We start from the raw sequence: 26,518 nt of genomic DNA, 5'->3' as shown, positions 1-26,518 counted from the left end.
TTTTTTATTAATTTGAGGTTTGAATTTGAAGATTAGATTATTTCTTTATGTTTAAGGTCACACCCAAGATTTCTAGTTCATTATGTGCTTCTCCCAAGCTAATTGCTTAAATATAATGTCTGTAACCATTCAGAATCCTGCATTAATTAGTATTAATTAGCATCTAATAAGTCTAAGAAATTCTTTGCCTACATCATATTCTAGTAGGATAATGATGTAGGTAGATATTAGTAATATCAGAATTATTTGGGGGGCATTTTAAAAATACACAAAGTCTTTTTATTTTTGTTTTACTTGTTTGTTTGTTTGAGACAGGGCCTGGAAAAGTTGCTTAGGGGCTTATTAAGTTGCTGAGGCTGGCTTTGAACTTTGAATCTTCCTGCCTCAGTCTTCTGAACACTGGGATTACAGGCATGCACCAACATGCCTGATTCCATGAGATCTTAATGATCCTAGTTATGTGTATTTTGAAAAAACTGTGCAGGAAATTCCTATATTTTATCCATTCCTTCTCATATCCTTCCCCTTTCTCAACTGTCATTTATAGCCAGGGGTCTATTTGGTCATTTTGTAGTAATTCAGTGAACTCCCTACTTGGGTTGCCTATGAAAAAAATGGTTCTTTCTTGCAGCTACTCTTTAAAATCATAGACCAATCTCTCCTTAAGTTTTGCATATGCTTTAACAAACATTTTGAGTTTAACAAATATTTTTGAGTGTTACTATATGCCTGGTAGGGCTTGCTAGTCACTGGGTTTTCAAAAATGATGGAGATTAAGACAGGTCTCACCATTAAGAGATCATAGTTTCTTATACTAATGATTATAGCCTGGGGTGATAGGTGCTATTCATTTAACTATTCATAGTAGTTAAATGTGTAGGCTGAGGAGTAGTTTTGAAATTCATCTGTGTAATCTTGGATAAATTCCCTAAATCCTTTGTGCCTCTGTTTTCTCATTTATAAAGTAGGAATAAAGCTAGGAATGGTGGCACAGGCTTGTAATCTCAGCAACCCACAATGCTGAGGCAGGAGGATTACAAGTTCAAGGCTAACCTCAGCAACCTAGTGAGACCCTGTCTCAAAATAAAGGGGACTATGGATATAACTCTGGCAAAGCACCCCTGGGTTTAATTCCCAGTATCTAAATAAATAATATCTGCCTCTTAAGATGGTTATAAATATATAAATTAATGCATAAAAATGTTCATAAACATTTGTGAGGCACTGGGTTTGATTCTCAGCACCACATATAAATAAATGAATAAAATAAAGGTCCATCAACAACTAAAAAGAATTTTTTTTTAAGTTTATAATATTTGGGCTGGAGTTGTAGCTTAGCAGTAGAGCGTTGCCTTGTACCTGTGAGGTACTGGGTTCAATTCCTAGCACCACATATAAATAAGCAAATAAAATAAAGGTCCATCAACAACTAAAAAATATGTTTTAAAAAAAGTCTATATATTTGGCTTGTGGCTATCAATAAATGCTTTTATTGTTATTAGTAGAAATGTACAGTATTCACTTCTTATCTGCTGGGATATCTTCCAAGATCCTCAGTGTATGCCTAAAATCATGAATAATACAAAACCTTATATATATGCTAATAATACACACACACACACACACACACACACACATGCCTTTGATGAGCTTTCGATTTCTTACTTAAAGGAAGCCCTGTGGCTTCTCTTTGACATATACAAATCACCAGCATCACTACTCTTGTTGCTTTTGAGATCATTAAGTAAAATAAGGGTTTTTTGATGACAAGTACCTTGACTTCATGAGAGTTGATCCGATAACCCACATGAATAGTGTAGACAGCATAGATATGCTGGACAAAAGATGATTCGTGGGGCTGTAGCTCAGTGGTAGAGCATCGCCTAGCACAAATGAGGCACTGGGTTCGATCATCAGCACTACATAAAAACAAATAAATAAAAAATAAAGGTTAATTTAAAAAAAAAAAAAGTTGATTCATATCCCAGGTGGATGGCATAAGATTTCATCATGCTATTCAGAGAGTCATGCAATTTAAAACATGAATTTTTTATTTCTGGAAATTTCTATTTAATATTTTTGATTTATAGTTGACTGTGGATAATTGAAACCACAGCAAAGCTATGATAAGAGGAAACAACTCTAGGGTGAAAGAAAGTAAGCACAAATAAGACAATTAGGAGAAGAAAAGGTAGGTGGTTTCCTATAAAAGAAAGGGATTCATTAGCTATTATTTCAATGATTTAGTTTATGAGCTTAACTGCTAGTTTTCTGCATTAGGTTTGCTCTGATTTTCTATCCTTTATGGTTTCCTTGAGTTATATAGACTATCTTGAAAATTGGCTTTGTGTGTGATGTATATTCATCATAATTATTTTTGTCCTCAAACCCATTTCTTGTTTTGGCCCAGATGTGGAAAAATCACACTTTACTCGAGATCCATCCCAACTTAAAGGTGTCCTTGTTCGAGCATCACTGAAAAAAAGCACAATGGGATTTGGTTTTACCATTATTGGTGGAGATAGGCCTGATGAGTTCCTACAAGTGAAGAATGTGCTTAAAGATGGTCCTGCAGCCCAGGATGGGAAAATTGCACCAGGTAATGAGTTTGTCAGAATCACTTGAAGAGCAGTGATACTATAACAAATATTATAGCAAAGAGGATGGAGATACACACACATACACACACACACACATATACACAGTGAATTATAGAACTAAAGAAGATTACTGTATTAAAATGTTTAGCCTCAAAATTAGAAGCATGCTAGCTTGAGGGAAGGCTATTTTTAAAAACAAGCAGATATTATTAGAGGAAACATTAAATTTATTAATTTTTGGAATATTTTGTATAATTTTAAGATAATTCGTTGGTTATACAAAACTACAGTTTTATTAACCATCTCAGAAAACCATTTGGACATTTGATTTTCTTTGATTATGTAGAGTACTTTTGGAGCTAGGATTTGCTTATAATTGTTTTTGAAAAAAGGTTCTTTGTTAAAAAGGTTATAGTGATAACAAATTGTTATATCCTGCAGTTTTTGTTTTTTTGGGGGGCGGATACCAGGGATTGAACTCAGAGGCACTTAACCACTGAGCCACAGTGCCAGCCCTAGTTTGTATTTTATTTAGAAATGAGGTTTCACTGAGTTGCTTAGTGCCTTGCTTTTGCTGAGGCTGGCTTTGAACTCATGATCCTCCTGCTTTAGTCTCCTGCCTCAGTCTCTTGTGCTGCTAGGATTATACAAATGATTATAATACTGTAAAATCAGGAAAACAAAATTAATTTTTTTTAAATTTTTTAATATTTATTTTTTAGTTTTCGGCGGACACAACATCCTTATTTATATGTGGTGCTGAGGATCAAACCCAGTGCTGCGCACATGCCAGGCGAGCGCGCCACAGCTTGAGCCACATCCCCAGCCCAAAATTAAATTTTATAAAGACTAATTTAGCTGACTTTTCAGTGTTTTAAATAATACAGTCATTTTTTGTGTTGAATTTTTTGTTGTGGCTTCCACTTTTAAATATCTGATTTATAATAAATTCAGAATCTCTACAAATAGAAGGACACTAAAAGAAAACACATTCAGGGCTGGGGTTGTAGCTTAGTGGTGGAGTGCTTGCCTCACATATGTGAGGCACTGGATTCCATCCTCAGCACCACATAAAAATAAATAAAGATATTGTGTCCGTCTACAACTAGAAAATATTTTTTAAAAAAGAAAACACATTTATAAGTTGACATTATTCAAATTTCAGTTTTACGTTTCTCAAATGAGAATAAATTTTTAAGTATATTTGTAATCTGTGGCCTGTTAAAATCAAGAAATAAGGCGGTAATGAAGGATAGCTTGTATGTGCAAATAGCCAGTGATGCTCCTCTTCTGTGCACTAAATACTTACCACAACATATTGAGCTTTGTGTGGCCACCTAGGTAGGACTCTGTATACAAATGGTGATAATAAAATTTGCATTTTTTTTTCCCCAAATGATTCACTTGAACTTGAAGTCAAAACTCTTTGCTGCTAAAATAATTAAGATTTTTAGATATTTATATAAATTTTTTAGTGAGAAGTCATGAGAGAGAGAATGTCTGTTAGAAATGTTATCTTTTCAGTAATTAATGAACAGTAAGGTAATTCCAGAATTCAAATTTGGTTGTTAAATTTACTTTTGCCTTTTCTCTAGCAAAAAGTTATTTTTAACATGATTATATTTTATCAGGTGATGTTATTGTAGACATCAATGGCAACTGTGTCCTTGGCCACACCCATGCAGATGTTGTCCAAATGTTTCAGTTGGTACCTGTCAATCAATATGTAAACCTCACTTTATGTCGTGGATATCCACTTCCTGATGACAATGAAGATCCTGTTGTGGATATTGTTGCTGCTACCCCTATAATCAATGGACAGTCATTAACCAAGGGAGAGACTTGCATGAATACTCAGGATTTTAAGCCAGGAGCAATGGTTCTGGACCAGAATGGAAAATCTGGACATATCTTGACTAGTGATCGTCTCAATGGTGCATCAGATCCAAATGAGCAGAGAGCATCCATGGCCTCATCGGGCAGCTCCCAGCCTGAACTAGTGACCATCCCTTTGATTAAGGGTCCTAAAGGTTTTGGGTTTGCAATTGCTGACAGCCCCACTGGACAGAAGGTGAAAATGATATTGGATAGCCAGTGGTGTCAAGGCCTTCAGAAAGGGGATATAATTAAGGAAATCTACCATCAAAATGTGCAGAATTTAACACATCTCCAAGTGGTAGAAGTGCTAAAACAGTTCCCAGTAGGTGCAGATGTACCACTCCTTATCTTAAGAGGAGGTGAGTAAAAGCATAACAAAGAAAAAAATCTTAATGTTCAAGTGTTTATATTTTTTAATTGTCCTTCTTTATAGGTTAGAATGTCTTTCCCCAGAAGATTTCACTGGTAATCCACTGATTCTGTCTGATTATTTCTATAAGCAGTATCTTTTTTGGCAGTGTTTTAGTTACTAGTGGTTTCATTTGTGTCCATTATTGATTTCTTTCCCACTGTATTCTTTTAAAAATCTGATTTATGGGTTTAATGACCAGAGAGAGCCTCAGTATTATGCTATGTCAAGTGAAACATATTCTCTTAATTTCACTTTCTCTGTTGATGAAAATAATAGAAATTGACTCTTTCAACCAGTGGTGTTTCATCTGGATTCTATAATACACCAAAAATCTTCTGAAAGAGCTCACATCTCTATGGATAAGTAAAACATGGTGTGCTTTGTTAACCTGTTCTGCAAAGGCAGTCATGATAGCTTGTGCTCAGAAAGCTTTTATCTTAAGCTCTAATGACTGCCTGTAAATGTTAATTAAACCTCACTGTGCTTATATGAAAGAGGTGAAATTTTTATTTTTCAAGGTCATCAGCTGACACAAACTGTTCCCAGGCATTATAAATCCAGTTCCAAGCACTAACCACAAAGTTGCATTTTAATAGGCTTTCTCACATCTGTACCTATAAATGACTAATATTTTAAAGAATGAAATTTAGTCCTACACTTTCTTATCACTCTGGCTTTTTAGTTAAGTTTTTTTTTTTTTTTTTTTTTAACAAATGAACACTTTATTAGCAAGTTTTTCTTTATTTTTGTTTCTTTGAACCTTTTTGTTTTTCTCTCATGGTGATATGGTAGAGTGTGCTGAAAGTCAGAAGGAAATCTCTTTGTTAGTGCTGGACAGTTATCCAGGGCTTTGACAAATATAACAAAGAAACCTGAAGTTGATGTCCAACAGGTTGATGTCATTTTCTGCCTTACTTATTGGTTCTATGGTGTAGAAAAGAATCTTAGTTTACCTTATCTGTTAAATGATAATAGCATATATGCCTTAGGATTGTTATGAAAATGAAATGAGACAATAGATATATAATGCCTGGCACATAGAAAGTGTTAGACAAAAAGAGTTTACTAGCCTGCTGGAAGTCATAGCTAGTTTATCATAAACATTAGCAGTATGTATGATCTGAGAATGCTGTTTTTAAAATTTGGCTCATTTTTTATTTTTTTAAGGCCCTTCTTCACCAACTAAAACTGCCAAAATGGTGAGTATTACAGTCGTCCTCAAGTGTTTCTTCCCTACTCAACAAGCGAGGTGTCAAATTTCTCTCTGTGAGAGCTCATGAGATGGTGGCTGGAAAGAGTCAGGATGACAAGCTGATCTCAAACTATACTTTTAGGCTATTTATTTTATTTATATATATATATAAAATTATGTAGATATGGAAATGAAGTCTATAGTTTTTAAATTCTAATTTAGTTCTGGAGTCTTTCACCTCAAAATTAAAAAAAGGTCTCTCATAACCATAAATCATACACCATTAAAGGAAAGACCATCCCATATTAAATGAATCCATTTCTTCTAGCCCACTAAGTAGGAATCCTTTGCAAATTTGCTGTTGTATGGATCAAAATGGAAGAAACACTCAGCTTCTACCCTCTCTACGAACTGTACAATCAGGTCCAGTGTGAACAGGAATTTTTGTCCATTCACTTAAAGTCACACCATATTTTTGTGTACATTTCTCTGCCTCTCTAGCATCATATTTAACTCCTATGCCACCATATCTATTAGATACCATTGCAGCCATAGTCACCCTAATGCTTTATAATTGATGGAAGGCTCTGGTGACATTGAACAACTTGTGACAGAATCCTAGGATGTGTGGGTGATGGGAGAAGGCTGCTTTCGCCTTCTCTTCCATCTGTCTGGGTGTAGGTCAGCAGGGGGATTCCCCTGTAGCATGATACTTTGTGGTGCCTGACCCCCTCACTGCCTCTTCCCAAGCTGGTGCCCTTGCCTTCTAGTCAGCATTACTTATAGAAATCTGTAATCTCCTGTCCTAACAAAAATTCCGGATGACAAGCTGATCTCAAACTATACTTTTAGGCTATTTATTAGATTTCATTTCTAAATTTATAATTTAGTCATTTTGCTCGACAATTATTTGGGGAAAGTTCTGAGTAGAAAAGGTATCAAAATAAGCTGCTCTGTTTTCCCTTCTCTGATTGATTGCTTAACATGTATTTATTTGAATTGACCAGGCAGAGTTTTCAATATCATTTTTATAACCTAAATTGGAGTTAACGCTCCCCAGTCCATTTTCTTAGGAGAAAATATTATCTTAAACATCTTCATTGGAAATTAAATTCAGTGATTGGAAGGTGGAGCTCATGAAGAATTTGATGAAGGTATTCTCTGAGGCTCCCTCTTGCTTTACTTAGAAGTGCTTCCTTGTGTTGGATTCCTATTTGTCTTCATCCCAAAGTCAATTTTTGTCTTGGTGATACAGAGAAAATGGAAAAGTTGTTTAAACATAAGACTAATTGAGGCGCTTCACTTGACATCACTATAACCCTTTTTCTAATTTAAGTTAAATATGTTTTAGCCAGATATATACATGAAATTGAATTTCATATATATATATATATGAAATTGAATTCCAAGACTGTCAATAGACTGTGCCTTTGACCCTGCCAATTATACAGCTGTACTCAGTCACTGTACTTAGTTCAGACAGCAGTTTTATGAATTAATCAACCATTTTATTTTAAAAAATACTAAGTAAGTCCCTTTTCCATTTCAGAAAACAGATAAAAAGGAAAATTCAGGAAGTTTGGAGACTATAAATGAGCCCATTCCCCAGCCTATGCCTTTTCCACCCAGCATTATCAGATCAGGATCCCCAAAGTTGGATCCTTCTGAGGTCTACCTGAAGTCTAAGACTTTATATGAAGATAAACGTAAGTAGTGATGGAATATTTCAGGAGAGAATATAATAAGATAAATTGATTTATTTTTAAACTAGAACCTTCCCATCTTTCAAAAGAATAGTAAGAAGTTATTCCTTCATTCTCATTTTAATATGACTCTCAGCTTCTTACATGTACATTCAATGTTCATTTATTTATTTTTTAAAAAACTGTGTATTGGGGCTGGGGATGTGGCTCAAGCGGTAGCGCGCTCGCCTGGCATGCATGCGGCCCGGGTTCGATCCTCAGCACCACATACAAAGATGTTGTGTCTGCCGAAAACTAAAAAATAAAATAAAAAATTTAAAAAAACAACAACTGTGTATTAATTTTTTTTTTTTTGCCAGCAGTCTAGCAGACATCACATTAGGCAATTGGAATATAGAAATAAATAGGTTACATAGGCCCTGCACCCAGAAATATTATTAAGTCTAAATGGAAAAGCCACATGTATAATCAAATAAGTACTTATATAGATAAGTACACATGAGTCTACCAGGTACAGTTATAGAAGGATCAGCTGCTAATTTGGATCCAGAATAAGAAATGGTCAGTTTTATCAGTGTGAGTGGGACACAGTAGTAGGCAAAGCTTTATAGAGGAAGTAAAGCTTGAGCTAAGACTTAAGGACAAAGAGGTGCTTATGAGGAAGACAAAAAGGAAAGACAGAAGGATTAGCATTCATTTGCAGGTTGGCCTTGTGTGGCCTGGATTCTAAGGTATGGCTGGGTGTGATTGGCAAGGGAAGCCAGAGACAGAGCAGGGGCAGATAGTGAGAGCCAATCACTCACTTCTGAAGAAGCTGGAGTTGGTCACATAAATGACAGAGAGCCACAAAATGGTTTTAACTATAGGGAAAATATTTGGGGGCCTATGTTTTAGAGAGTTTTTTTGGCAGGAGTATATTTTAATAGGAAACCAGAGTCAATGCAGAAATTCATTTTTATATTTATTTACCTACTGATGACAAATCTTTTCTAAATTAAAATTACAGCTATAAGTAGGTTTAATTTTTAAAAATTTGTTCTTAAACAAGAGATCTGTATGTACCATGAAAAACATATACCCAGATAGAAATATAATATGTAATTCACTTCCTGCTTTTTAACTTAGTTGTAGATCTTTATTATCATATCTCCAGGCCATATCTAGAAAGATAAAGACCAGGTGTAAGCATGGCAAAGCAATAATTTAAGTTAGTATAACTGTACAGTTCCTTCCTTGAGACTTCCAATTCACAGCCTGATATAATTTTAATATTGCAGTCCCATTGGGCGTCACCCATAAAAATGTACTTGACTCATGATTTCTCTAATTTCTAAAGTTCTATGATTTTTTCTTCTTTTTTTGCTGATGGGAATTGAACAGAGAGTCTCACACATGTTAAGTACACACTCTACCACTGAACTATACCCCCAGTCTTAAAGTTCGGTGATTCTTATAGTAAGTACTTACCCGCAGAGATTGTTTCCAAAGAATATTATCAAGAATTTACCTCACACCACATTTTACTTACTTTTTATATAGTTCCCTGATTGTTTCTCTCTTTTCCCTTTCTAGTATATACTTCTTATTCATGAATAGCGTTAATATATTCCCACAGATAAAACCTTAGTCATGAAATAGATTTTGCTCATTTAATATTCTGATGAATGCCACCTGCCCTTTGGGGACAGGATGGCATGGGTGAAGAGCTGAGAACTTGGAAATCAAGCTGGATTAAAATCTCAGCTCTACCATTCTCTGTGTCACACTAGGCAAGTCACATAGGCCCTTGGTTTCCCCTCCTAGAAAATGGGGCCAGGGAGAGGTGTTAGCTATTATTTGTTTTCCTTTAAAACATTATCCATCTTACAAATTTAGGCTAAGTAAGTGGTTCATGTCAGATATTTTCCTGAGACGAAGGTATTAGCTTTAGAGCAGAAATAAGGCACCCTGTGAAAAATGCAGGCTGGAAATCTGATTTTGAGACACAGTCTCACCAAGTTGCTAAGGGTGACCTGGAAATTGCTATGCTTCCTGCCTCAGCCTTTCACCTGGGCTTGATAACAGGTGAGCACCACTACTCAGGCTCATCTTCCATCGCTTCACCCATATGTTTCCATTCTTCCTACTCAAAGCTAATTGAAAAGAGAAATTACTTTAAAGGCCTAATTGACTTTTTCTAGAGTAATTTTAAGTTTCCCACAGAGCTAACACAGGACCCTTCTATGCTGACTCTGATAAATGGGGGGCACCTCCTATAACGGGTGCTGTGAATCTCATATTTTGGAAAATGGCACATTCCAAGTTTGTCAATGGCGCTTGGTTCCGGAACTCCATTCTTTTCCTGTCAGTCCAACATGGCATCTCCTAAGCTGGCTTCCAAGCCTTCTTATTTCCTTAGGGCATAAAAAGCCCCTATGTCTAATGTGTTTTCTGGAAATTCAGATGCATGAAAATATTAATAAAAATTATGTGCTTCTCTTACCCCCATAAAAAAGGATTAGAAATAAGGCATTTTACTGGCTCTCTTTTCCTAGGCTTTAAAGTGCTTTGCTCAAATTTGGTTCCTTAGATCGTTTGTACCTATTAAATATCTAACTCAAATTGAATAATTCTGAATTGAAAGTTCCAATATTGATTGGAGAGCATTAAAAGTTAGTGGCAGTATAATATTGAGAGCATAGGATTTATAGTTGAATTCTCCTGTGTGTGTTATACTTTTATGTTAATTTTCACTATCAAAAAGATTATAGTTTACTGAATTGCTCTATAACATTTGTCTACTAAATATTGAACATAATTTTGTTTTGATCCTTTTTAAATAAATAAAAATATTTACTGTACATTTTCTGGTTTTTCTTAGCACCAAACACCAAAGATTTGGATGTTTTTCTTCGGAAACAGGAATCAGGGTTTGGCTTCAGGGTGCTGGGAGGAGATGGACCTGACCAATCTGTAAGTGTAAATACTTTGGAATATGGCCATTCCTGTTAAAATTTTTGAGTAGCAATTTGGTGAAATATGGTGGATTTTAAGGTTTTTTTTTTTCTCTTAATAATATGAGGAAGAACTGCATTTATATGAGTATCACAGTCCCCCAGTTAACCTGGTATAGTTTAGGGTAAAAACTGTAGGTAAAAACTGAATATGTCAGCTGTTCATTGGACAGTGATTATTTTCTTTGGAACTAATTGAAGTTTGTTTGGAGCGGAAAGTGTTAGCTTTTTGCCACTATGATGAATACCTGAGAAAAATAACTTAGAAGGGAAAAGATTTATTTTGGCTCAAGGTTTCAGAGATTTCAATCCACAGTCAGCCGGCTCCATTGCTCTGGGCCTGAGATGAGGCAGAACATGAAGGCAGAAAGGTCTGGTGGAGGAAAGCTGCTCAGCAATGGTAACCAGTAAGAGGTGGGCAGAAACAAAACATAGTCCCTAAAGCACATGCCCAATGACCCACTTCCTTCAACTAGGCCCCTCCCTAACCCTACAATTTCGCCATAGTCCATTCATATTATTAATCCATCAATGGACTGATCTATTGATAAGGTCAGAGGTCGCTTTCCAAAATTCACACCTTCAAACATTACTGCACTGAGGACTTACCCTCCAACACATGAGACTTTGGGGGTCGTTCTAGATCTAAACCGTAACACTGGGGATATAGCTTAGTGGTAAAGTATGTGCCTAGCACGCACAAGGTCCTGGTTTTCATCCCCAGCACCGGGAAGGAAAGGCTACTTTAACTTTTTATTACCTTTACCTTTGTTGAACAGATTCTAAAACATTTTTCTTCTTTAAAAGACCTATAATCCAGTGTCCTCTTTGCTACAACCACTCTACTTTCTGAATGCTCCATAGAAAGTTGGCATGAGCCTATGCATATTATTTCACCTAGTCTTGATATAGGGTAGGGTTTTCATGCTCAGTACTTTACATCATTTGTTAGCTAGAGGAATATAAAATAATTAATATTTCTGTCTAGAAGGCATAAGAGCTACATTTGCAAAGCATTTACAATCTAGAATTTTGTTTATGCATAATTCTCACATAAACTTAATTTTGTTTTTAAGTTTTGCCCTTGGTATTGAATGACAAAGAGTAAAGGATTACCTTCTTATACTTGGAAGCTAGATAAGCAATACTAATTTTTTTTATGACATTTCTTTCTATAGCTGAGTGGATCTCTTTTTTATATATATAAATATATTCTAACAGTCATATTGTTTATAATTACAGTAATCATTGGAACCACATGAAGCTTAAGACACCTTGCTCTGTATAGAGCAAACATAAGAAACTTTGTTTTTGATGGTATATGTATTTTTTATTATTTCCTTTTTTTTTCATATTCATAGTATTTTCTTAGACTTTTTAAGAATTTGTTTTTAACAACTCAAGAACAGTCTTTCTCTTAAATGTCAGGTTCTCCCAGGTCTGAAACTAGCCTAAAATTCAGGATTGCCTAATTATAGGAGTCTAATTATTGGTGAGCAGAATGAACCAGATATGCAAGTGGATACTAGTAGATGCAAGTGAGGAACACTTGTACTGTCAGTGATGGGAGAATCATAAAAATGATCCCAGTTGCTGTGAAAAATATGTAGAAAATTTTTCCTGACAGAATAATCAGACTTGTACTCTTAGTAGCTACTCCACAGAATTGCATTTTCTGAGTTTGCTTTGTTACATTGTGGTGATGGAGATCATGGTGCTTTTTAAGTTATTGAACAACTTCGTATTTTTTTTTATTTACTCAACTCTGAGAAGCTAGAAGGATTACATTATGCACTGTGGTTATTTGAAGTGCCATTTTAGAGAATGGGCACTTTCTAAGATATCACCTTTTTGAAATTGACTGAATTCATAGATGAACTGCAGAAGGTTGTTGTTTTGCACACTGCTGAGTCAGGGAGTCCTCAGATCTTCAGCTAACCTTGGTAGATAGTACAAACCAACCTACACTTTATCTTACCAGATATATATTGGTGCCATTATACCCCTGGGAGCAGCTGAGAAAGATGGCCGACTCCGTGCAGCTGATGAACTAATGTGCATTGATGGAATTCCTGTTAAAGGGAAGTCACACAAACAAGTCTTGGACCTAATGACAACTGCTGCTCGAAATGGCCATGTGTTATTAACTGTCAGAAGAAAGATCTTCTATGGAGGTCGGTGAATCGTTTCTGCTTTGAAAAGTTAAAAAAGAAACAAAGAGACTTAGTCTTCTTTCTAGGTGGCTTTGAAGGGTATTTTATTATATTTAGTAGTATATGAAATAACCACTTGGTATGACCAAAGACCCCATTGTGGAAAGCCATGTAAGGTCAAAAGGATCCAGAAATAATGCCATTATAAAAACAAGAAAAAGTTTTGGACCTCTTTAAGATTATATTGATATATTGATAAATTTTACCAACATAGCAATGCAGATCAAATGAGAGTTTAAATCTGGTTTGGTTTTGTTTTTGCAGTACTGGGGATTGAATCCGGGTCTCACACATACTAGACAAGAACTCTACTACTAAGCTGCACTCCCAGCCCTTTTTATTTTTTTTATTTTTTATTTTTATTATTATTATTTTTTTGAGACAGGGTTTCACCAAATTGTCCTAGCTGACCTCAAATTTAAATTCCCCCTGTCTCTGCCTCCCAGCTAAATTCTTTTTTTTTTTTTTTTTTAGTTACAGATGGACAACATGCCTTTATTTTATTTTTTTCATTTTTATGTGGTGCTAAGGATCAAACCCAGTGCCTCACACATCCTGGGCAAGTGCTCTGCCAACCCCAGCCCTAAAATTCATTTTTTTAGACAAATACAATTATTTATCAAGGTATCCCACTAGCTGAATATCAAAAGTTTTGGGGTCCTGAGGAAATCCCAGATATTCCAGGAAAGTGAAATTTTTCTACAAGAAAAGTTTTAGTATAATATAATTTAACATTTATTGGGTACTTACAATGTCCCAGATGCATAAGTTATTTTATTTAGTTCTCAAAACACTGTGTTGTAAATATTGTCATGAACTAGTTGTATAGTAGCTCACAGGAATATTAAGAGACACATAGCTGGTAGGGAGTAGGCTGGGATTAAGTTATGGTTTAATTGCCAAGCCCAGGGTCTAAACTATGACATTAGGATACGAACAACTCTTGCAGTTTTCTTACCAATAGCTTTGTGAATATAGAATTTTTAAAATAGAATTTTTAAAAGCAAATTCACTTAGAAAAAGACAACTCTAGCACAAGAAACCTTATGGATATATTTGTTCTATTCATTTAGTTTCTGCTGTATCCCCAGCACCTAATGCCTGGCACAGAGTAAACATCAGTAAATGTTTGTTAACTTGATGAATATTCATATAATTCTTTTTTGTTTGTTTGTTCCTGTTTTTTTTTGGGGGGGGGGGTTTGGTTTGTTCATTTGTTTGTTTCCACTGCTAGGAATGGAACCCAGGGCCTCACTGGGCTACACTCCCAGCTATTTTGTAACATCACTCTTAAAAAATGATTGCATCATCCAGCTGGGCTTGGTGATGCATACCTGTAATCCCAGCAGCCCGGGAGGCTGAGATGGGAGGATCTTGAGTTCAAAGCCAGCCTCAGCAAAAAGTGAGGTGCTAAGCAACTCATGAGACCCTGTCTCTAAATAAAATGCAAAATAGGGCTGGGGATATGGCTCAGTGGTCAAGTGCCCCTGAGTACAAAAAAAAAAAAAAGATTGCAACATCCAAAAAAAATGGTCCCCCCCCCTTAGTAAATATCAGTCATTTAGAGAAACACATAGAATGTAATGCGATTCCCTCAGTTTTGTTGTGCTAGAATTAGAGCTTATCTACATTCAGTAAGATCATGAAAAACATCATGGAGAAAGATGCATGAAGAAATATCATAGTAGTTTGGCATTATCAGAGACATTTTAACTAATTCATTCTAACCATACATTATGCAGGAATTTTTTTTCAGTGATTGGATATTGGTGGAATTATGTTGAGATTCTGAAACATATTCTTAACATCATATAAATTTACAGCCAAAAGAGACCTTAAAAATGTGTATTCCACCATAGTAGTATGTTGGGACTATTAATGATGTCCAACCAAATGATCACACAAAATAAGCCTCTTTTTTTTTTTTTTTTTTGCAAGAGTGAAAAGATAAGAATTTATTTAAGTGTGAAGAATAGAAATAGAACTCTTACAGAGGCAAGAGGGGACCTGATAGCAGGTTACCCAAGCCTTTTTTTTTTTTTTTTTAAATCAATTAGAACTAAATCATGTCATTCTCAGATTCCAGTGTCATCCTTGAATGGCAGAAAAAGATGTGAGTTAAATGCCCATTTTCTGGAGATCCTTTATGATCTTATGTGTGCCCAGCACAGTCTGCTGTTCATGTGCACAGTTTGTTATGTGCCCCAGAAAGTGGGGGAAAGAAAGACCAAGAACTGCTAATGATGAACTCATTTAATCTCATCAGATCAGAAACATCAATTGTAAAACACATTATATAAGGCAAATCCTGTGCAGATGGCAGACTGTTAGAATGGGACAGCATTTGTGTTCTCATGCTTTGACCAGACATTGATGAATATCGTCACTGAATTAATTTATATTTATAGTTGATATAAAAAGAAAGTTTATCATGTAGTTCCTTATTATCTACTTTTGTTAAAATAACTGGTCAAGGTTATAAACCTTGACATAACTAAAACAATTTCAAGAAGAATATTTTTACTATCAAACCTCACAGAGGCTTTGAGAAACTTTATTTAAAATGAGATAACACTAGATCATATATATTTGTCCAATATATACTTTAAGTATTTAGGGAGTCACATACTGTTGCTGCCTATATCTATACTCAGATTATACTCAGAACTCACATTGGGAGGCTGCTTTTGTATTCTTTGTAACTAGAAACTAAATTTGATTTGAGAGGCTTAGCAAAAATACTTTATTTACCAAAAATTATGATTTTCCAGAAATATCAAAACTAACCATATTTGTTGTAGAGAAACAACCTGAGGACGACAGCTCTCACGCCTTCATTTCAACACAGAATGGATCTCCCCGCCTGAACCGACCAGAGGTCCCAGCTAGGCCTGCTCCCCAGGAGGCCTATGATGTTGTCTTGCAACGAAAAGAAAATGAAGGTTTTGGTTTTGTCATCCTCACCTCAAAAAATAAACCACCTCCAGGAGGTAAGGGTTCCTATAATCATCTCTCCCTGTAAGTTTACCGTTCTGAGCCTCCCACTGGAATTTATAAGATTAATTAGGAACCATGTATAAATGTCCTTAGAGACTTATTTTTTTTTAAATAGTGAATATTTTTCTATTTTCAAAAGTAGGAAATTTGAACCAAATCTTCCAGGCTTCAGATTTATCCATCATCTCAGATTCCATAAAATAAGTCTCAGCTCAGTTTGTATCAAGATTGTACGAGTGACCTGATTTAATACATTTAAAGAAAATTGTTCTTTTTTTTTAATTTTTTTTTTAATTTTTGGGCACAGTGTTTTTAACTTAGAAGTCATGTGTGTAGAAATGAATTAAATACTAGAAGCAATTGAGAAAAAGCAAAACAGATTAATGGAATATCTATCTTAACCCAAATATGTCTTAGTTCTTTCATATTACTTAATAATAATTGCTATATTCTGGCTATAAATTGTTGAATGATAAGAGGCCTTCTCTCCTACCTTTCATATATATCTCACTAAATGCTAAACCTTTGAAAATTAATCTGAATATCCTGAACCAAGTTTAACAGAATTCTTATATCTGGGAAGGATGAACATGCACGCACACACGCTCCAGTTCCATCAACAAAGGAGGGAGTACATGTGGGAAATTCGGGACTGTTTTGATTCAGCAAATTAAATGTTTGTCTTGTCTTGATATTTCTAAGAAATGATAATCTTTATATATAATTATAAAATCCAATTGAATGTAAAATGAGAACCATCACATTGGTATATATTATGCTTGTCTGAAGGTAACTTTATTTTTCTAAGTCACATAATACAAATGTTGACCACATGAAAATATGCCCTTGCTTTTGCCAGTGGATTTGATTATATCTTGAATAGGGAGATCCTTATAGACTAGATGGTCATGAAAACCTTAGTGAAAAAAGAAAACACTTTCAGGAAATGGTTATGAGCCAAACCAATTTGCAAAAAAAAAAAAAAAAAAAAATTGGTAAAATTAATGCAAGTGTGTAAAGAAAGAAGAGTCTATGACATGGATGAGTTATTGCTATAGTGTCAGGTCACTGCTCACTGATACTAGTTTCCATTTTCTGAAAGCAGTTGCTATGGCAACACTTGGATCTGGAACTGTCACTGATGCTGTGAGGATGATTATGTGGCCTGTGTCAAAAAAATGAAAGGAAAGCAGCTTTTAGGTGGTTTTTGTGTTGTATCATTGGAAGTCAGTCTTTTAAAAAACAAATAACTATTTAGGATAATTACATTGTCATATACCATATAATAATCTCAGACATTTAACAAAAATAGTGAAAGATTATTACTCAGTGTCATAGATGCTAAACACTTCTTAGATTGTATTCCCTTACTAGCACTGCAAAAATGAGCAGTCTAATGTTTACCATAAAAATAAGTGATATAAAGGAATTCAGTGAAAACTTGTATTAAACATGTTTAAACATATTTTTGTAAGTATTTGTTTAGATTTAGCTTTTTAAATGTTTTATTATTAATGTTTTTTTTTACTTCAGTTATTTTGATGGTTTTGCACGTAGAGATGATCAATCTCTAAATAAGGTAGTGTCATTAAATGTTGGGTTTTGTAGTTATACAAACTTGTATTCAAACCCTGTGTATGTCTTTAATAATGATCTGATTTGGGGTAGGTTATTTACCCATCAAGAGCCTGGAACTTTAGTACATGTTAACTGATGCCGCCATTGTTATCATCATCATCATTATTTAGGAAATTTCTACTGGCTCTTGACCTGTTTTGTTTTGTTTTGTGAAGGCATCTCCATCAAACTAGAGGCTGGTCTTGAATTCATGGGCTCAAGCAATCTTCTCGCCTCAGTCTCCTGAAAAATTGAGACTCTAGTCTGCACGAACACATCTGTGACCTACTTTTTTAAAGAAATTTTAAAACATTTGTTGATTCTTAATAATGAGATGGGAACTAAAGCTCAATTAAAATGTACAATCAAGGCAGCAGCTAATATGTGGCAGGAAATGAGTGTTTGCAGTTCATTGATTATCAGTCTGAATGCTAAAATATGCTTAAGTTGTTGATAAATTTTATATAAAGTACCTGAGATTTTCTGTCATGCTGCAAAACCAGAATTCACTGACCTGCTAGTTAATAATCTCACAAAATGCTGACCCCTCATGCCTTCTTCTTAGAATGTCATTCATCTCATACAGATAGACTGGTCCTGGGGTGAGCGAGTATGAAGAGCTTTCCCTCACAGAGGCTGAGCAGTTGCTGCAATCTCTGTAGCAAAGAAGGTGTGGTTTACAAGGGAATTAGTAGCACTGGAGAGGCAGGAATCCTGTCTGTAGATTCTTCACTATGGACTTCATCTTAGAACTCTGCTCAACCAAGGTTACTTTCTTCTGAGTAAATGTATTTTCATCAGGTGATATACATCTCAGAAAGAGTTCCTCGTAGCATTTAGAAATTCTGAGATTCTCCCCTGTTGACTCTGTTGAAGACTGGGATCTGGGTTAGCGTCCCAGTATACCTCAGTGCTGAATGAGCACTGTGCTTAGAAAAGGCCTCTCTTAAGGTGAAAAAGCCCTGCTCATTTTCACTTTGCTAGTACTTGGGAGCTTTTAATGTTACTCTTATTGTATTGGTTTTCAGTTCTTGTTTGCAGAGGATTTCTTTAAGAAGGGGACATTTCTAGTTACTGTCCTTTCTGATCCTGAAAAGAAATGTTGAAGAGCACTAATGTGATCTTAGCAGCGAGGAGACAGACTGTAAGACAGATTGAGGCCACAGATGAATGAAGATGGATGAGGTGGCTTTGTGGTGAATGCCCTCAGGCTGTGTACACACCAAAACCAAGGAAGGGCTGGGGGTTATCCTGTAGGTGTGTGTGTGTGTGCTCTAAGGGAGCACCTGGCAATTCCAGTCCCAGTCCATTCAGGACCTTTCTGCTGGTCTGTTTGTGACTTTTAGCTGTTTTGATGGCACTGTTATAAATACCAAGACAGTAGCAATCTACTTTCACTCCCCTCACCCGGACAACCAACCCTTTAGGAGATTGTATAGTGCCGTTTGCCAATTCCTTTTTTGCCACATTGCTCGCATGATTAGATAGAGGACGGCTGAGACTTCAGAGGTTAATTCTGTTTGCTGCTTTCCATTCAGTGTGCCAAGAAGCTGAATAGTTTTCTTCTCAGGGAATCTAGAATGAACATTATGTACGAGGAAATCTTTTCTAAGAAGGAGAATAACTAAGAAGATTTAGAAGGTCATCACAGGGCCACCATGCTATTCACCATGTGTTTGTGATGCGCCACCTGTTGTACTGTTAGTGAATCCACTCATAATGCCTGGCACAGGACATGTCTCATACTGCACTGACATATTTCTAATCACTCTCTTTGCAAGGAAAATTGAATCTTAAGTGCTGGGTGTAAGTCAGAGCTAAAAGGCACTTGCTTCCAACATTGACTTTTTTCTATTTTAAGATAAAATCTCCCACTATATAATCTGAGAAGAGCCAAAGTACTATATCTGTAAGGACATAAATCATGACCAAGAATAACTTTTCCACTCCAAATGAGGCTCTATTAAAATGTCCCTAACATACTCTTAGATATGATTCAGAAAACTAGTAAGGAGTGGCATCTAAGAATATTAATTGTTCCTATTCATATCAATCAGTAGTCAACCAGAGCCCACATGCCTGATTAAGTTTATGACTTAGGCTAGGAAGTTCTCAAGAGACCCTGGAAGGAACATTTGTTCCAATACAAATGCCCTTTATCGCACAGTGGAAGATATTTTGTTTGATATGATTCCTGATTATCTAAGAATTTATTCTAAACTGTGATAAGAGCAAAGCATCTTGCCGGTTAGGCTCGGAAAGCCCTCAGTGTTCTGAGGTAGGAGTGCTGTAGCACTGCACAGAGTGTCTGCAGATATGTGAGACAAGGCTTTGTGTATTCAGAGCAGAAATGAATCCATGAGCCAAACAGTCTTAACCTTAAATATGTAATGTTCTAACTTCACTCAGCTTTTGACTTTTAAGATCTAAGGACACAAAAGAAATTAATTTTTTATAGAAATATGATTCATTTTAATGATCAGTCTTTTCATTGTACCTGGATTTCTGATCAGTAATTATTGAGTCCTAAACTTGAGTTTGATCTGCATTTATCTAAAAGGTTCCTTGTGGGAATAAGTGCCCCTTCAATAAGGCCAGAGAGAGTCTCATTCATTGTATCAGATTTCAAAATAGCTGAAAACTTGATAAAAGTCCTAATGGCCAACAACAAACAAGATGTCAGATCAGTGAGATATTATCAATATCAGTGAGGTCAGTAGCCCTTAGCCATGAAAATTAGGATTACGTTACAAAAATTGGAAAAAGACCAGGGATTGAGGTATCGGGGAGGGAGGGCGCAAGAGCTGTTATGGGTTCCAGAGCTGCTGAGTAAGCCTAATGAAGATGGCAACTTCCCAGAAGCACCAAGGCTTTGTGGGGAGCCTGGCCCCAGGGAAGTCCTGAACAAGAAGCTGAAGGAAAGAGGCTTGGACAAGGACTGTGTGGTCGTTGGCCACTTTCTGGTGCTAAAAAAAGGAGAAGTGGCTGGAGGCCACATGTGCTGCCAACACAAGCCACCCTGGGACTGCCCTGGGTGCCTTCCAGAGTGGTGTGCCACCTTCTCCTGTGCTCTTTGGCAAACCCTCAACTGCAGTGTCTATATCGTGTCTCCAGATGGCAGCCAGGTGGGACCCTGCCTGTCCTCTACCATGGAAAAGGTTGCTGTTGTCGTATCCAGCTCTGACATTCTCCAGGGCCTTTTTTGAATTCTTGAATTTTTGAATTCCAGCCTTTTTTGAATTCTCAGTCTTGCACACCCCTCCTTTGTCCCTCCCCTGCCAATTCCATGGCAATAGTTATCTGCTTTTCCGAGTGGATTCCTGGCCCCTTTGCTCACCTCCACCTTCACCTGTGGTCTGTTGGATGCCGTTTGGCTCATTTTTTGGCAGAACAGCTACTGTCATTGTAAAGTTTTTTAGATCAAGTCAGTGGCTTTCAATCTTAAAACAGTTTTCTGGTAAGTGGAAAACAGCAAAGAACTTTATCTCTGTGGTTATAACTATGTAAAGTGTGCATGTGGTCAGAGAGTGGGAGGGGAGTTGAAAATAGCTGCACTTGGATAGACAGTGATGTGGGGTGCTTCTTTGCTGTATTTTCAGAGAATTTCTTTGATGTTATATGTTGAATTTTTAAATTATGATTATGATGATGAATCCAACACTAGTAGTTACCTTAAATAATTGGAAAACTTGGGGATTCTTTCTCATAGTTATTCCTCATAAAATTGGCCGAGTCATAGAAGGAAGTCCAGCTGATCGCTGTGGAAAACTGAAGGTTGGAGATCACATCTCTGCAGTGAATGGACAGTCCATCATTGAGCTATCCCATGACAGCATTGTTCAGCTGATCAAAGATGCTGGCATCACTGTCACACTGACGGTGGTTGCTGAAGAAGGTAAGGAAGCCTAGGCTCACCTTCCCTGTGGCCGAGAGGCACAGCCTGCAGTGCACCAGCATCACTGCAATATGGAGCTGTCTGTGTGCTTTGGGGTCTCATTCTTTGCCTTTTCCATTTAATGGCTTTAAAAGACAGTTTATTATAAAGTTGTCAACAGCTTAAGAAAAATAACCCAGCTAGTGAGTGGTGGCCATTTATTTATGTGCTGGAGAAGCAATCACCCAAAAGAAAGAATGGTAAGACTTTTTAGATGTTATTTTCTTAAATAATGTCTTGAGTCTCTGCTTGAGTGAGAGAAAATCCTTCAAACAGTTCAAAGGAGGTCACTTCTGATATCAAGCCTTTCATGTCAGGGTCTTTCCGTGGGGGCAGGACTTTGTTCTAGCAGCTGCTTTATAAGCTGGGGATGGGGGAACGTGTAGGAATGGCTGGTAAACAGGGCATAAGACACAGACTGACCGTCCTTGAATAGTGTCACCCTTTGTTTAAAGCTTTTCTTTAATCATCAGGAATTTCTAATTGGGAACCATTTTGAACCAGTCCATGTTCTTTGTTTATGAATTACTAAGTGACCAGTGCGTCGTGCTCATCTCATTTTTCCTGATTTTTTCAAAACTAATGAGGAGAAGACAAAAACAGAACCATGAAAGGCCAGTCATTCATGTTAAGATTCCTCACACTGTGATGTTTATTCTTGTTTTGTTTTCTCATGACCCTCTAATAAAGTCAGTTCCTGGGTCCTTTATACTGCTTGATTCTTTCTTTCTGTGCCTGTGGCACCAACCACTCTCATACTTTTCTCTTTAGGGTATTATAAAGTCTTCTTTCCATTCAGGACACTGCGTTGGGGAGCTCTACATGAGCACCAGCTGCTCTCTGAGGCCCTTTCCAGTTCTAGGTAGGATCCCACAAATACTGGGATGCCTCTGCCTCTGCTCTTTCCCTTCTCTATTCTGTTCCCAGGCTCTGCCTAATCTCTGCTGATTCTTCCTTCTAAAATCTTCTTTCAGAGCCAAGTGCAGTATTGCATACCTATCATCCCAGGTACTCAGGAGTTGAGGCAGAGGGATACCAAGTTCAAGGCCAGCCTGGGCAACTTAGCTCTTTGAAGAGGGTATTATTGGCTGTTACACTTAGTAGGTGCTCAGTAAGTGTTTTTGAATGAAGGAATGAGTATATAAATGAATGAACAAATGAACAAAATAAAAGTCAGGAGATTTTACTTCTGTGCCATTTCCTGAACAGAAATGCCTGAACCTAATAGAAATAAGACTTGCTACAGAAAGAGTTTACGACCACCTGCTATCTAGTCATGTGACTTTAAACAGGTACTTAACGTTTCTAATCTTCAATTTATTATCTGTAGATGGATTTAATAATATCTATTTCTAGATCATTGCAAGAATTAAGGTGAAAATATCTGTAAACCATATAAATATCATAAGTTGCTGTCATTAGTTTTGACTGGCTCACTCATTCAGGTGTCTGCTTAAATCTCACCACATCTGGAAATAATAGTAATACTTAATAAGCACTTAGTATTCTTAACATATTAACTCATTTAATACAATAATACTAGGTAGGCATTGTGATTTTCACATCCTGGTAGAAAACTGTTGCAGAGCCATTAGAGATTACTTAATTATCTAGAATTATATAAGTTTTGTGTAAGATTCAAGTTAGAGATTTTTTTTTCAGTTTACTGCTAAATATTAAGGGTCCAAAACATTTAAGAAAAATTTTTTTGAATGAAAAAAAATTTAAATTATTTTGAAATGTTACTTAGACATGATGTACGTTAAATTTCTTTTTCTTGGTTTCTTTATCTGATCTCCATAGCCTGCATTTTAGCTGTAACATTTATTCTATGACTCATAGGGTAAAAGCAAACCTCTGTGCCACAAGAAATAATATTTCAGGGTTTTTTAAAAAAATGATATTTGCAGTGTGCTTATGTCTTCATGCCTTTGCCATGCAGTAGGCATTAAGTGATAGAAAGGGCTAGAAGTAACGGACTAGCAGTATAAGTTCAGTCATATCATCTATAGAAAAGGACTAGTGTTTTTTCCCCAATCCATCTCAGATCAGTATTTTTGTGAAATACAATAAAATAAAATCAAGTGAAAAATAAAAACAAAATAATCTGTTAAATTGTTGTAAGATTCATGAATATTTACACTCGGCATCCTGTACATCTTATTGCTGACTGACTGTCGTGAGTGGTTACTGCAGACTCTGAGTTGCAGTTACATTCAATCAAATCTATTTTATTAATGCTCCTCACACTTCAGACTGAGTCTACACCTAAGGGTCCCAGACACTCACCTGTGACATGTCTGAAGTCCGGGTTGCTGGAAGTCGATCTGAGCTGGAGGAGTCTGGTGCGGGGGGGGGGGGGGGGGGGGACAACAGCAACGGAGGTCTCATTCTTTCTGTCCGGGTCCTATTAGTCCTGTTGCCCCCCAGAAGTCTGGGTTTTTAAGTCCTAGTTCAGTGGTGCTTGCAGCTGGTAACTGGGTGAGGTCTGGGGCGTACACCCAGGTGTAGACTCTTTACATCATTAACTTAAGTCTATCTGAATTCTGCAATTTATCCAAGTATTGCAGTTCACATTGCATCGTGGGCACATCGCTTATCATAATTTACTTTTTCACTCACCACAACACTAATTAATATAATCAACAGTCAGCAATCCTATAATATTTCTGGTGCTCATGTCACTCGCCCACAAACCATACTTTGTAGCCTTGGGATAGATAGTTGAGTAGAAAGATCATTTCTTTCTCTTAGTATTTTTTCCAATATTAATATTAATTATTGATGGTGTCTGTTCTGAGGTCATCCAGAAATGCTCACTTTTCTTAAAGTAAAAGTTTCCTTTGACATTCTGGCCCAATACTTGTGGACTCAAGCTTTCATGGATGATGGCATTCACAGTTTGAGAGAAGTGGAGAAGGAAACTTCTTAGTAGATCGATTCTTAAAATACATTCAATGCGTAAGCACAGCCTCTTAAAATACAATCATATTTGACTTGTAAAAATCACATTTCAGTGATTACACAATATTTTATTGTACTGTAGGTTTTGATTAAACTTTGGAAACATTCAGAATCCCTTCTCTTTTTTTCAGGGAAAAATAGAAAGTCTGTCTTCTCTCCATAAAAATTTCATTCATGAGGTTTGTAAATCTTCCAAGTTTCTCATTGAATTCAGTATAAAACCTATCAACTGCACCACAGCCAAATGAATATTTGTAGCTCTAAAGCTCTTTTCAGATATCACACATTCAGATCATTCCTTAGAACTACATTGCTTCTCATCCAATACTGCTTCCCCGAGCCATTCACTATTAATAGGTAACAGGCAGTTTCCTGGAAAAAGAAGAACTATCATTCCCACCATCCTTTTTCCTTCCTTTTACTGGATACTATTTAGTATCTGTGCTGTTTTGCCAAGGAAAAGGCAGAGTAAGTCCCAGAAAACTCTCGAGCTAGGAACTCATGACATGATAACTCCACCTCATGGCATTCCCCACAGCACCCCATCTTCCTCCCCCATGGGACCTTGTTCTCAAGTATGGAACACAAAGTGACTATTCTGGTAGTTTCTCCTTGCTGTAAAGAAACCTTTGTGTGGTATTATTCTTTCAAATTGATTTCCAATTTTGTCAAGTGTTGTTTATTTGATTTTCAAGACTGAGCATGTTACCAAATGCTATCAAGGACTCATATTGGAGTGATTCTGGTAGCGTTGGCATGATTTGGTTTTGTTTCCCACTTATTTATTCCCACTTGTCTCCATATTCCACTCCTTTCTCTCACTACTCCCACTGGCAGCCATTCTAGTATGTTTTACATGCCTCATTTTTATTTAGGTATCTTTTGAAATACATTTTTATTCTGTGTTAGTATTTATTTTTGAGTTATATAAATGACATTGTGTTAGAAATTTTTATGCTGGGTTTTTTCCCTCAGAACCCTGTTTTTTTTTTTTTTTTCTTTTTAAAACAATATTTTGCTTTTCCAAGATCCAGTCTGGGATTCCTCCTGGCATTTAGTTGTCACGTCTTTTTTTTTTCTTCTTCTTCTTCTTCTTTTTGATTGAGCTATAATTTACATACTATAAAACTCATTTTCCTAACATGACAGTTTGTGCAGCCATCACCATAATTTCACAACATTTTATCCACTAAAAAGAAACTGCATACCTATAAAAGTCACTTCCCATTCTCCTCCAACCCCATCCCTAGGCAACCTCAAATCTACTTTCTGTCCCTATAGATTTATTGGCATTTCATATAAATAGAATCAAATAACAGGTGGCCTCTTGTGTTTGGCTTCTTTCATTTAGCAAAATGTTTTCCAAGTTCACCCTTGTGTGTGTGTGTGTGTGTGTGTGTGTATACACATCATTCCTTTTTATAACTAATGAATAATATTCTATTATATAGGCATATATTTTGCTTACTTATTAATCATTTGTTAGACTTTTGGGTTGTTTTCACTTTTTTACTACTGTGAATGATGCTGCTGTGAACATTAACATACAATATTGTACCAATGTACAGTTTCATTTTCCATGAGTATTACCTAGGAGTATTTGTTGGATCATTTGGTGCCTCTGTTTAACTTTCTGAGCAACTGCCAAACTGCTTTCCACAGAAGCTGCTCCATTCTGTAGTCTCACCAGCAATACATTGAGGCTCCCAGTTTCTCCATATCCTCTCCAACACTCATTTTTTGGTTTTTGGATTTTTTGGGGGGGACAGGGTGGGAAAATTGGTTGGTTGGTTTTCATTCCAGCCCTTCTAGTAGGTGTGAAATGGTATCCCATTGTGGGTTTGATTTGCATGTCCCTGATTACTAACGATGTTGAGTACCTTTTTGTGTGCTTACTGACCACCTGTTTATCTTCTTTGGAAAAATATCTATTCAAATCCTTTGCCCATTTATACCTCAGTTATTCATCTTTGTTGAATCATAAGACTTCTTTATGGATTCGAACACTAGATCTT

General features: G+C 36.3%; 1 protein-coding gene across 3 annotated transcripts in view; it reads left to right on the top strand.

Annotated features, from left to right (window-relative positions):
• Magi3 (membrane associated guanylate kinase, WW and PDZ domain containing 3) overlaps positions 1-26,518 on the top strand; it is a 255,744-nt gene that overhangs the window by 212,173 nt on the left and 17,053 nt on the right. For all 3 annotated transcript variants that reach the window (XM_046458287.2, XM_046458286.2, XM_046458288.2), the window contains exons 9-16: positions 2,411-2,599; positions 4,232-4,837; positions 6,058-6,089; positions 7,632-7,788; positions 10,646-10,737; positions 12,760-12,952; positions 15,793-15,981; positions 21,315-21,500. In XM_046458287.2, coding sequence (XP_046314243.1) covers positions 2,411-2,599; positions 4,232-4,837; positions 6,058-6,089; positions 7,632-7,788; positions 10,646-10,737; positions 12,760-12,952; positions 15,793-15,981; positions 21,315-21,500 — 1,644 coding nt within the window. The remainder of the gene's footprint in view (positions 1-2,410; positions 2,600-4,231; positions 4,838-6,057; positions 6,090-7,631; positions 7,789-10,645; positions 10,738-12,759; positions 12,953-15,792; positions 15,982-21,314; positions 21,501-26,518) is intronic.

Source organism: Marmota monax, unplaced genomic scaffold, assembly GCF_021218885.2.
Source record: "Marmota monax isolate L192 unplaced genomic scaffold, Marmota_monax_Labrador192_F-V1.1 WCK01_AAM20220418_F8-fsc00087, whole genome shotgun sequence".
In the NCBI taxonomy this organism is placed as follows: Eukaryota; Metazoa; Chordata; class Mammalia; order Rodentia; family Sciuridae; genus Marmota; species Marmota monax.
The sequence above is the reverse complement of the archived record's forward strand: the minus strand, read 5'-3'. Positions and strand labels throughout refer to the sequence as shown.